This window comes from Lynx canadensis, chromosome D4 (assembly GCF_007474595.2).
Source record: "Lynx canadensis isolate LIC74 chromosome D4, mLynCan4.pri.v2, whole genome shotgun sequence".
NCBI lineage: Eukaryota > Metazoa > Chordata > Mammalia > Carnivora > Felidae > Lynx > Lynx canadensis.
In genome coordinates, this window is record NC_044315.2 from 30,610,350 (window position 1) to 30,624,026 (window position 13,677).

General features: G+C 39.0%; 1 protein-coding gene across 4 annotated transcripts; it reads right to left on the minus strand.

Annotated features, from left to right (window-relative positions):
- Positions 1 to 3,494: 3,494 nt before the first annotated feature.
- PRXL2C (peroxiredoxin like 2C) lies at positions 3,495 to 13,661 on the minus strand. 4 transcript variants are annotated; one of them, XM_030293728.1, is made up of 6 exons: positions 13,327 to 13,659; positions 12,859 to 12,927; positions 11,918 to 11,971; positions 11,639 to 11,744; positions 6,681 to 6,722; positions 3,495 to 3,850 (listed from the first exon to the last, which is right to left on the minus strand). In XM_030293728.1, exons 1-6 carry the CDS (start codon positions 13,534 to 13,536, stop codon positions 3,723 to 3,725), a joined length of 609 nt encoding a protein of 202 aa, XP_030149588.1. In that variant the 5' UTR covers positions 13,537 to 13,659; the 3' UTR covers positions 3,495 to 3,722. The 4 variants fall into 4 exon arrangements, with proteins under 4 accessions (XP_030149588.1, XP_030149586.1, XP_030149587.1 ...); XM_030293726.1 differs by having other exon boundaries at positions 6,681 to 6,812; positions 13,327 to 13,658; XM_030293727.1 differs by lacking the exon at positions 11,918 to 11,971 and having other exon boundaries at positions 6,681 to 6,812; positions 13,327 to 13,661.
- Positions 13,662 to 13,677: the final 16 nt, after the last annotated feature.

The following is a 13,677-nucleotide window of genomic DNA, read 5'->3' on the forward strand; positions in this document are numbered from 1 at the left end:
GCCCAAAAGTAGAAATAACCTAAATGTCCACTGAAGGATGAATGGATAAATAAAATGTATATACATACAATAGAATATAATTTAGCCTTAAAAAGGAATGAAATTCTGGTGCATGCTACAACATGGATGAACCTTGAGGACTTTATGCTAAGTGAAATCAGATAGACATAAAATGATAAATATTGTATGACTCCATAAATTTACAGAGGCAGAAAGCAGAACAGTGATTACCAGGGGCTATAAGCAGGGAGCAATGAGAGTTATTTAATGGGTACAGAGTTTCAGTATGAGATGATGACAAAATTCTGGAGATGGGTAGTGGTGATGATTACATAACACTATGAGTATACTTAATGTTATGAACTGTAGATTTTAAAAATGGTTAAGATGGTTTTTGTGTATATTTTATCACAATAAAAAAGTTTTAAAAAATTTAATAAATTTTAACAACTATAATATTTATTTTGACTGACAGCTTGGACACAATTATATATATATATATATATATATATATATATCACAACCAAGTTCCAAGTACACTGTGCTCCATAGATTTCATAATTTAGTATGAACATTGTTTTTATCACAGTATATAATCATTTAGATTTATATAATACTGATATAAAACTGGCATCTGGGAACTGTCTTCAAAGTTTTGTGCTAATAGAGCTAATATATGAATAGCTGCCATTCCACTTTTTATATGGGTACAAGAAAACTTGGAAGTGAAAATGAGCAAAATTAATTTAAAAGGACTCTGTTCTAAATTAAAACTAGGTGTGCATGAATGTCTGTTGGTAGAGCATGCAACCCTTGATCTCTCAGGGTTGTGAGTTCAAGCCCCATGTTGGGCATGGAGTCTACTCAAAAAAAAAAAAAAAAGAAAAATAAATGTTCACAGAATGATGTGTAAATGTACCTTCTGTAACTGTACATCTTTAATTATTTTCTGGAACACTCCTCCTCTTAAAATAACTGGTAACTTTGGAGTAGATGATGTTTCTTCTTTAGAAAGTTTGTCTCCCAGTTTCACATGGTCCATGTTATCACTCTGGCCCCACTGGTAGATGGTAACATAAATAAGCATGTTATGCTGGTTACTAGCTTATCATCAATCTTCTTGAGAAACAAAAGTATTTGGTTTTTAAACATGCAGTCCGTTAAGAAAAAATTTTTTAGTAAAAAAATTAAAAAAAAATTTTTTTAACGTTTATTAATTTTTGAGACAGAGAGAGACAGAGCATGAACAGGGGAGGGGCAGAGAGAGAGGGAGACACAGAATCTGAAACAGGCTCCAGGCTCTGAGCTGTCAGCACACAGCCCGACGCGGGGCTCAAACCCACCGACTGTGAGATCATGACCTGAGCCGAAGTCGGACGCTTAACCGACCAAGCCACCCAGGTGCCCCAGTAAAAAAAATTTTTTAAAAGGTGCTTAGGTGGCTCAGTCGGTTAAGCGTGTGACTTTGGCTCAGGTCATGATCTGTTTGTGGGTTCGAGCCCCACATTGGGCTCTGCGTTGACAGCTCAGAGCCTGGAGCCTGCTTCAAATTCTGTCTCCCTCTTTCTCTGCCCCTCCCCTTGCTCGTGCTGTCTCTCAAAAATAAATGTCAAAAAAATTTTTTTAAACATGTACGTTCATGTTATTAAAATTCTTGTTGCCCCAGTAGTTCACTGCAGGAGGCTTACAACACACTTCCTCACTGGGATCTTTGGTCTATGGATGGATCTGACTGCAATGCAGCTGTAGCTTTTAGAAGTCCCAGGAAGTCCCAGGTCTCAGGCTTAGGTCTCAGGCACTAGTTTAGGCAGTGGTCTTGGTCTTAACTCTCTACTACACAAAGCCTTTGAGTTGGCCAAAGAACATTCCTGGATGAGCACAAACTTCAGGGCAGCCCATGGCTTCAAGGCATGTTTCTGCTTCTGGCCCTGATGGTTTCCTCACTTTCTTATTAAAAGTTAATTAAAAAAAAAAAAAAAAGATGTTTCTTCTCTGTGAAATGGGCATGATGGGGATGTCAATTCTATAGAGCACTATGTAAAGCACTTGGAACACTACTTGGCAAATAATTAGCACCATAACAGGGCTAGATGGTATTCTTTTAACAGTAATTTCTATGTATTTATTATAGGAAGGTTTTCAAAATTTGGAGTCTAGTATATTATTGGGTATGCAGCATGTTTATATATATCACAGTAACTACCAGAAATATTTTTTGTTTTAAATGTTTGGGTCAGCAATTTACCACTGCACTGTATTTATGTAACTGAGCCTCCTGAAACCACATAAAGAACATTTGTGTATCTTAGAAAAACGTGGTGTAAGTTTATAAATATATAAATTTTTGTGTAAGCTCTGATTCAGCAGTTTTAAGTGTAAAATCAGCAAAGGGATCTGGGTCACCAGAAGACTGGTAAAGGGAAGACCCTTACTATAAAAAATAGCACAAAATTGCTTAATTTTAAATGTCATGAGAAATTTTGTTTTTATTGGTTAAAAACATGATTGTTTAATGTATATATACATGAATGTACATTAAAATATTTGGATACTTAAAATATATTTTGTGTGTGTGACCTCATATGCTTGATATAAAAGTTTATAAGTTCAAAGCAGTGTATATTTGCTACTAATTACCAAGATTTTGATCTTGCTGTACTTTTTTCATCAGAATTTCTGGGACACTTCCCAAGTAAACCTATTAACATTCTAGAAAAATAAAAGATAACAGTACACTAAATAAAAGCAATTTGGCAAGCAAACCAGTGTACATTTAAGTTACAAAGTTTTTTTTTAGTTTAAACAATTCTTAAAATTCTTTCAAAAAGCATATTGAACCATATTTTAAATACATGTATTAAATATATAAAACATTTTTTTCTCCTTTTACTCTTTCCACCTCCCCACCCCCCACCAAATCCTAGTGAAATGGATACTGTGTGTGTGGTACAAGGTGCTTTGAACACAGGCTATGCAGGTTTGGTTTGCAATATTTCCTCTAAGTAAAGCAATGTGGATGGAAACATGTAGACAGTTGCATTTATATGCAACTTTGTGAAGCTTCCTATATAGGAATATATTCTTCATATAATTTTTAAATAACTTTTCCTGGCTAAAAAAATGAATCATGCTCATTATAGAAAGTTAGGAGATAAAGGAAAATATGGAAAAGAAAATAAAGATACTGTAATCCTACCATATAAAGGTACCTACTGGCAATAACCTGGTGTGTTTATATCCTGTCTTTTTTCCTAAGTATGCAAAAATATAAACATATACATAAAAATATGATTACATTATTTACAGGATTTGACATCCTGCTTTTTCACTGGATAAAATGGTCCTGAGTTGCTTACCTTTCCCTTTATATGTTCTTCATAAGAATTAGGGCCAATAAAAACTTTCATTGAATGGATATACCATAATGTAAAATAAAAAATGGTATTTCTAATTTTATAGCTTTTAAAGTTTTATTTTATATAAATAAAATTTTATTTTACATAAAACTTTAAAAGCTATAGAATTATAAATATATATAACATTTTTGACAACTGATGCCTCCCAGTATGTAGTTCAACTAGTACATGGTCTCTTTATGTTTTCATAACTCCTCAAAGACTGGGAAAAGCCAACAAGTGAGACACTGCACAAGGATACCACACTCTGAACATTTCAGGTCATATCCCAAGGGTCCATTCGAAAGTGATAAAGAGTCTATACCATCACACATGGATAACTGAAGATCTGCTTGTAAAGTCCACATGCTGAACTCCTACAAGCTGTAAAACAGAGTTGATGGGTTTGTGATCCAACCTATTTCTATCACGGTGTATAAAATGGATGTTGTTACCTAGAAGAGAGTAAGAATAAAAGGCAGAAGTTGGCATATAGTATTATTCATTAGATTTATTGCTTATTAGAATAAAGGAAGCAAAAGCAACTTTTAATTAATCCTAAGGGAAAAATTAATTGCCTGGAGTTCATAATATTCTCTATATAATGCTGTAATAATTTTTAATTAAGGTAATAAAGGATGAAAAGGATTATGGTTAAATAAGAGTGATACTTAATGTTTTATGAGATCTAAGGGGAAATATTCTTAAATTATAACCTCTGTTAGGGTTTATTAGATGTAATTAAATAAAATGTCCTGTCAAACAGACAGGAACAATACAGAACATAGATATCAAATGGAAAATCACATCTGTTTCTTAAATGTAATAATGGAATAAATCACTTGCTTAAAAAAAATTCATTCTCAAACACTGATTTAATAGGCTATCTGCATTATAACTAGAGACCAAAAGAGGCTGAAAAGCAGGGCATTGAGACTGTTAAGACCTCCACAACAAACCTTTTATCTGCTCAAATAAAAAAAGCCCCATAATTTATAGGTCTAGGTCTTTTTACTTTGATTCTTAGACTCAAAGCCAGATGCTGAACTTAAAACATTAGATTAGCGTTTTTTATTTCAACCTACAGCTGAAATTCTGTAATTCTTTGCATGTGTATTTTTTCTTTTCAACTTTTTATTTAAATTTTAGTTAGTTAACATATGGTACAATATTGGTTTCAGGAGTAGAATTCAGTGATTCATCACTTACATACAACACCCAGTGCTCATCACAAGTGCCTTCCTTAATACCCATCACCCATCTAGTCCATCCGCCCCCCCCCCCCACATTCCTCCATCAACCCTCATGATTAATTATAAGAGGCATGTTCTCTGCATTATACTTAACTGTTGTCTATAGTATTACTGTAGATTTAATATCATGAATTGGCTTATTATCAAATAAGACAAAATACTGGGTTAACTGTGATAGTAGATTTGTGTAAATAAGTACACCCAACTCTTTCCTTAGAGGAGCTACACTCCTTCCAGCAGAGAGTATCAAAATATTCTCTTTCTTGAGTATGTTCCAGTGATGAACTCCGTGTGCTCATCACTCTTACACACCTGAACATGTGGTCACATGATGCTGAGACAATGGAGATGAGGGGCTCACAACAGGTTGGACGATGGAAACAAGCCATCCAAAACTATGGCTCAATGTCATTGAGGATAATCTATAGGACTCAGTCTCATAAAACAGGGCTTCTCTTCTGTCTGGTCTAACTGGTGTAAATTCACAAGAGAGGGAAAGAGATTGAATGACAGGTTTTAGCTAGCTAAAGTACTCTAACTGCAGAAAGCCAAAAAGCCATAATGTTCAGTCAAAAGCCTCCTTCTAAAGACTTTTAGACATCTGGAGTTTATTAAAGTAAAATTTTATAACTTTTAGAAGCTATGCTCACTATTGTGGACAGTTTCAAAGAGGAAGAAGAACTAAGAAAAATCTACTTAGTGCCTGTCCCTGACTACAATACTTGAACATGGTAGAGATCCAATGGTCAACCAGTTAGCAATGTGGAGCCAAAGAAATTTCAGGTATTCCAATCAATAAAGCTACTAAAACTATGTGGCTTATAGTAATTGTTACTGAATGAGCTGACTTGCCTTCTGACACTAAGCAAGTCTTCTAGCCTTATTAGATATAAGTAACTGGATTGATTCTTCTATTGACGCCCCCTCCCCCCCCCCCAAAAAAAAGGCAGGGTGGGGGGGAAGCTTGAGGATTTTCTCCTATGTGGAAATGTTCACTTCCATGAACTTCTTATTTTATTTATTTTTTTTTTATTTTTTTTTTCAACGTTTATTTATTTTTGGGACAGAGAGAGACAGAGCATGAACGGGGGAGGGGCAGAGAGAGAGGGAGACACAGAATCGGAAACAGGCTCCAGGCTCTGAGCCATCAGCCCAGAGCCCGACTCGGGGCTCGAACTCACGGACCGCGATATCGTGACCTGGCTGAAGTCGGACGCTTAACCGACTGCGCCACCCAGGCGCCCCTATTTATTTTTATTTATTTTTTTTAATTTTTTTTTAAACGTTTATTTATTTTTGAGACAGAGAGAGGCAGAACATGAACGGGGGAGGGTCAGAGAGAGAGGGAGACACAGAATCGGAAGCAGGCTCCAGGCTCTGGGCCATCATCAGCCCAGAGCCCGATGCGGGGCTCGAACTCACGGACCGTGAGATCGTGACCTGAGCTGAAGTTGGACGCTTAACCGACTGAGCCACCCAGGCGCCCCATATTTTTATTTATTTTTTAAGAGAGAGAGAATATGCACAAGCTGGGAGAGGGGCTGGGGGGGGGGGAGAGGGAGAGAGAGAGAGAGAGAGAGAGAGAGGGAGAGAGAGAATCTTAAGCAGGTTCCACGCTCAGTGCAGAGCCCAATGCGGGGCTCAGTCCCACAATCTTGGGACTACAACCTGAGCCGAAGTCAAGAGTCAGACATTCAACTGTCTGGACCACCCAAGTGCCCCTCCATGAACTTTTTAAACAGTTTTATAGCCATATACAATTCGCCAAACCACCACTGACTTTCCTATCTCAAATACTGAAATCACTGAGGCACAGAATGATGGGCACATTACATCCAATAAACAGACACAAAATACACAGAAGCCTTTAAAAACAAAAGATGCCCCCTGCCCCCTACAAGCACAGAATGGTGACTATTACAAGTCAAATTGCCATTTTTACATGGTATCTATTTTATGAAGAAACTGGGTGGCCTCTTAACTTCTAAAAGGCACAAAAAGCATACTGCTGGAATTGCACTTTGATGCTTACCTGGACCTAAAATGAGGGTTCCACCTTGCTGAGCAGGATCTCCTTGAAAATCAAAAAGAGGGCCAGTCACTGCCCTCCACAGGCTCTGAATGCTTCCCAAGAGTACATTTGATTTTATATGGGGACTCTTTCCTGAAATATTGGTAATTGTCTTTAGATATTATCATTTTATATTCAATTAGATATCAGAAGATAATGTTAGTACTTCTGTTAAACATTCACTCTCTCTTTCTGAGGTATAGTTGACACAGAATGTACATTAGTTTGGGGTATATAACAGCAATTCCACAGCTCTGTAGTTGGGCTGTGCTCACTACAGTGTAGCTGCCATCTGTCATCATCCAAAGCTATTGAAATACCATTGACAATATTCCCTATGTTGTACCTTTCATTGCTATGACTTATTAATTCTATAACTGGTAGCCTTTAAGTCCCAGTCCCCTTCACCCACTTTTGCCTATCCCCCTCTAAAACATTCTCTTTCTTGTGTGTTATCTTACTTTCAAGTTGTCTTTTTTTCTTCCTTCAAGGAAAGGTTTCTCAGCCTTTCACTATTGACATTTTGGAGCACACAAGTCTTTGTCCTGTGCAACGCACGATGTTCAGCAGCATCACTGCCCTGTGCACCCACTAGATGCCATAGCACCATTCACCAAGCTGTGACAACCAAAAATGTCTTCACACAATACCAAATGTCCCCTGATCGAGAACTACTACTTTAAAGGAAGAAGTCATGATATATCCCAGTGCCACAGAAGAATGTCAGCTACAGACTTCTCAAATTGGTAGTGCTTTCCCTTTTCTCTTTAAAGGTTTTATTTTTAAGTAATCTCCACACTCAACATGGAGCTCGAACTCATAACCCCGAGATCAAGAGTCACATGCTCTACTGACTGAGCTGGCCAGCCGCCCCAGTGCTTTCCCTTTTAATACCCCATTTATCCTTTTTTGAGTCTCTCACCTACTATAAGTAACTACATTCCTTTTCAAGAGACACTGTGGCACAGACTATTATATGCTGGCAAAACCCATTTCCTCTTTCTGGGCCCACAGCTAAATTTCCTGGCAGTTTCGTATGGCCACGTGACTATGTTCTAACCCCTGAATAAAATGATTTGGGCCATTTCCAGGCCAACTCCTTAAAACCTCCCACAAGTGATTCTCCATATTCCCTCTACATTCTTGAAAGCCTTGGGTTGAAAATGACAGAACCACAAGATGGAAGAGGCCTCAGTCCTTCCTACTGTGTTCCTGTTGGTATTGCTGCTTGGAGGAGAGACATCTGAATAGATACACCCATCTTGAAATTAACAGAAAAAGAACTAATCTTCTACTGTGTTATGCTACTGAGACTTTGGGAGTTCTCTGTAACAACAGCTACTCCAGCCACCTTTCCATCTCTCCTTGGCTGTCAGTTTTTCAATCTCCTTTCCCACTGTGACAAATACTTCCCTTCCACTCCCACTGAGTAAAGGGACTCAGTCTCTTTACCCTTCTTGTAACTTATCTTTCTCCTATCCTTGCCTTTTACGTTTTGCTTTTGGCTTATTATTTACACTGCCTTTGACCTGCTTGAATTCCTAGTATTTCCAAATACCTATTATTTCCCTTCATCTCCACGACTCTTTTATTTGTTTCATGTTTCCATTATGATGGACACTGATGTTACCAAAAAACAAATACAGGCTCATTAGCTTAGAGACATGAGTAAAAGACTGGTTTACTGGTTTATAGGATTCTCTATCTAAAATATTCAGAAATCCAAACTATTTCTTCAGGTCCAAAGATGGGGTCATTTAATATTTCTGAAACTTTAGAAATTCAATTGAAGGAGATTCCATGACCTAGAATTTGACAGTCTTTGCTTCAAACACGATCTAATTATGCCCATTTGAATTTAGTTCATATGTATAAAACTCCTGTTTTTCAGTCTTCTACAAACCCATTATTTCCTGGCATGTAAGGGCTTTATTTTCTTATTTTGTCTTTATAAAATGTCCATTAATTTAAAATTATAATCTTATTTTTTAGTGTCTTAATTTCCAAGTAGGACTATTCTGAGACTTATGCTTTTTCAGAGATGAACTTGTAAAAGATGATCTTATGAGAAAATAATGTTTTCTGGTTGGAAATACAGTACTTTAACACAGGTCAGAAGAGTTTAAAAAATTTAAATATACCTTATCTAATAACTACAAGCATAAGTTTTGTTTCAAATTCATCTGCTTTTTTTTGCAATTCTGTATTTTTATTGTGCCTGCGAATGGTGAGGTGTTATTAAGATGAAGCTCACAGTTTAGATCTAAAGTGCTAAATGATAAACAGAACTTACACACACTGGGACTATTATAACACAGAAAACAGTCTACCAATAAGTAAGGCTCACAATCTATACATTACAATTTCCTATACCAAGGAGAAAAAAGGAAATAGTAAACTCTGTTTATGATAGCTCATTATTAGTTTTAATAAAATTTAGGTTGCTTTTTTGAAAAAACATCAGTAAAGCAATCGTATCAACTCTATGTCATAAATAGCTCCTGACCCATCCCCTCCTCTTCATCTCCATTTTCTGCCCGAGCACTTCTTTCTAGTCTATTGCTACACCCTACTGTAACTGTATCAGTGGCTCTGGCTTGGCAAGTTCTAAATACTCCACCACAATGGACACATGGCTATCACTTCTCTACCTAAAATGCTTGTGTGACATCCCTACTGACTCCAGAGCAAATCCAAACTCCTTGGCTGGTCACCCCAGACCCAGTCTGAAATGGCCAACACCTGTCCCCTGGCTCACACCAATTCCTCAACTGGCTCCTAGACTCTGGCGTGATGCAGGGATCTGCACTTCTCCAAGGGCCACAGTTTTTCATGCCCATGTGCTTTTGCATGTGCTTTCTGTCAGCAGCACCCTTCTCCAGACTCATCTCACCCAGCTAACTCCTTTAAGAGTAGGCTTACGGGGCGGGGCGCCTGGGTGGCTCGGTTGGTTAAGAGTCCAACTTGAGCTCAGGTCATGATCTTGCAGATCACAAATTTGAGCCCTGCATCTGGCTCTGTGCTGATAGCTCGGAGCCCGAAGCCTGCTTTGGATTTTGTGTCTCCCTCTCTCTCTGCCCCTCCCCTGCTCGTGCTCTGTCTGTCTGTCTCTCTCTCAAAAAAAAATAAGCATTAAAAAAAAAATTGAAAAAGAAAAAAGAGTGGGCTTAGGTGACACCTCCTCTGGAGAAGCCTTCCCAGATTCTTCTCTGCCCTCATATTTCTGGTAATGATATTCTCCTTACATGTTCTCTAGTACAAGCCCTTAAATTGTAATCAGCTGTTCGCTTCTGTTTCCTAGAGAAGAGTATGAGTTTCAGGATGGCAGGGGCTGTTTATCACTGTTCTTCTGGGAGCATCCACCAAAGTGGGGATTACTGACAACAGCGCAACAATATTTTTTGAGAGTGAATGATTTGAGTTTGAGTTCTCTCATTTGGCATTTTTTTTAATTAAAAAAAATTTTTTTATTGATTTTTGAGAGAAAGAAAGAGAGAACAGGGGAAGGGCAGAAAGAGAGGGGAGACATAGAATCTGAAGCAGGCTCCAGGTTCTGAGCTGTCAGCACAGAGCCCAACGGGGGGCTTGAACTCACGACCACGAGATCATGACCTGAGCCAAAGTTGGACATTTAACTGACTGAGCCACCCAGGCACCCCTTCTCATTTGGCATTTTAGAAGCCACATTCTTTCCACCTAAAACACAGCAATGGTTCACCTAAAGCTGATGAAGCTCTGTTAATTATAAAGAATTGTGCTAAGGGCAGGGAATATGGACCACATAACAATGAATAAAATTTCAAATTCTTCAAATAACCATAGTATCTGCACACCTTAATCACTAATAGAGTATATAATAAAGTACAAGGTGCTTTTATTTTTTTTCTTTTTTTTTTTTTTTAATTTTTTTTTCAACTTTTATTTATTTTTGGGACAGAGAGAGACAGAGCATGAACGGGGGAGGGGCAGAGAGAGAGGGAGACACAGAATCGGAAACAGGCTCCAGGCTCCAAGCCATCAGCCCAGAGCCCGACGCAGGGCTCGAACTCGCGGACCGCGAGATCGTGACCTGGCTGAAGTCGGACGTTTAACCGACTGCGCCACCCAGGCGCCCCAACAAGGTGCTTTTAAAGTACAATGAGGGAAGCAATAACTTCTGCTTGAAGGGCCCCTTTGAGTTGGGCTTCAATGAAAACAGATTTCATCAATTAAAGAACATAGACTATTTAAAGCTATGGTGTTGAAGTAGCAAAATATATGAACTCAAGCAATATTATTTTTTCATTGAATTACAAAAGTAAAATGTACTTACTGTTAGGGGTGCCTGGGTGGCTCAGTCAGTTAAGCATCCAACTCTTGACTTCAGATCAGGTCATGATCTCACAGTTGGTTCAAGACATCGAAGCCCACTTCAGGCTCTGCCCTGATGGCGTGGAGCCTGCTTGAGATTCTCTCTCTCCCTCTCTCCCTACCCCTCCTCTACTCACACATGCGCTATCTCTCTCTCAAAATAAATAAACATTAAAAAAAATGTACTCCCACTGTTAAAAGCACAAAAGCCACTTTTCTAACTTCTATACCTTGGGGTAAGCATGGGCAGTATCTTTTAAAACCTTTTTCATTACACACACATATACATACTCTTGATCTTTATGAAAATGGTTTTTATTTCCACAAAAACAGAATCAAACCAAAAACAGTGTTCTGCAACTTGCTTTCTTCACTCCTTTAGTACTTCACAGCTTTCTATGTCATTACACCTATGAAATGAATCCTTGAGAATCTGGTGTATCTGGCCCACTTACTAGAATCCTAAAAACCAGCCTGATTTATGAGTTTACCATTCGTTTCTCTATGCATACATACACAAATGTAAAATACACCACCGGCATTTTCTGATGGGACGTGTCATGTCTTACCTGAAGGGGCAATTTCTTCACCTCTTTTCATTCCTAATTTTTTATAAATTTCTCTCTCAGGATCAACATAGATTTCATGAGAATACCCAGTCAGTTTGCAGAAAGGCTAAAAAAAGATAATATTTGGAATTTGTATTAGTAAAAATGAGAGAGGAAAGTAATGATAACCTATCTTTATTTTTGTAAATTTAATCTATACTTAGTTGTTCAAATAAAATAATTTTTATGTCTGAAACTGATTTAATCTGTTGGTTTCGCAATTTCTGATGATACCTTTACCTCAATATGATGGTAGGATGACTGTCCAATCACTATAAGGGTGACATTTGCTTCCTTTAGGAGAAAAAAAGGACAGGTACATATTACCAGAAATTATATATGTTTTATAAAACTCCCCCTTATTCAACTCTTTTGTTCCATTCTAATGCCACCTATAGGCTTCTAGAAGAATGGAATAAACAGCAAAATTGTGTGAATCAAAATAAAGAAATGTATGCTAAAATGTTCAGTTAATTCAGTTGGTCTTTTGCCAAGAAAGAACTTCAAAATAATATAGCCAATAATTATTTTCTCTCCTCAAAGACATACATTAAAAAAGAATAAAAATTATTGGAGGGTTTTTAAAAATCAGACAATTTTACTTTTTCACATCCCAATTGCTAATGCCCGAGGGAAACAGATCTTAGTTTTATAAAGGTTGCCCAATTCCTTCACTCAAAAATTCACCTGGGGACAAACATATATGTATCTGAAAAAAAGCGTGTATGTGGATGTCCCAGGAATGTGGAAAGCGCATCCTAACAAATACAAATGTTCGCCTTTAAGATATATTAGTATTTTCGCATAGTCAACAACTATTTGCAGTGCTCTTATTACAAAAATAAAGGGAATAAAATAGCAATAATTTCTAGCATTTGTGCTTTTGGTCATTATCATTCAACATTTGCAAATAAGTTACTAACATCTAAATTATTATGATTAGTACATATTAGCAGGCAGTACATAGAAAAGTAAAGCAGGACAAAAATAGATCTCTAAACTCTGTCTCCTTTTTGAAAGTGTTGGGAGAGATGTGCGGGAAGGTGATAATACGGGTTTGTAAGAGCCTGTTTGGGAGATGTGTCATACTCACCACACCTCGCTTCTTAATAAATGACAGGTGACTTTCACAAGGTCGCCCTGAGGCAAGGCACACTGCTGCTCACTCTCAGGAAACTTACTTGTAAGAAACTCTTGGGGATTTTGGCCAGATCTTCTACGTATTCCTTGCAGATGTAACACAGGAAATGCTGAAATCCCAACACGGCAAAAAGGGCAAGTTAGCAACTATAAAAGACCAGGTACTTTGTTACTCATGACGCCACTCGAGGTGGACAGAAAAAGGTGTGAAGGGCGCTCGAGGTGCTTTAAAATTGGGCCGCACCCGCTCTTAGGCCTCGTTTGCTGGGAGAATGTACTTGGCTTGGCGGGCTATTTTTCCATTCCTATTAAAGGAAGCCAGAAGGGCAGTTCGTATTCCGGAAGCCTCTACTGACCAGCAATGGGGATGGCCACGCCCAGGGAGACCTCACTCTTGGGCCTTGAACCTTCTCAGGGACCCGATGTCCCCCAGCGAGGCTACAGAAGCAACCTCCATCCCAGCCTGCCGCAAGGTCCCTGCTCTGGGCCGCCCCTCTGCCTGCGCTCACCCTCACGAAGACCACGATAACCCGGCGCTCCCGAAACAGCGCGCCGAACGGCACCTGCCTCCCGGAGGCGTCCAGCACAGACAGCTCGGCCACTGTTGCGGCCAGGGGCTGCCCGCGCTCGGGGCCGCTAGGGACTGCGGCCGGGGCGGCGCGGCCGCTGACCTGCCGCGTTACCGGGGCGAGGGCAAGGTCGGCCATCGCGCCCAGCATCTGCCCGGCCGGCCAGGGATCGCGCCCACGGGGCTCAGGCTGATCGCATAGGCTGTGCCAGACAGGTCGAGGCCGATCAGAGTGCACCCGGCGGAGCAATTCGGGACTGGGGACGGGACGCTAGGCTGGGCGGGACTCAGG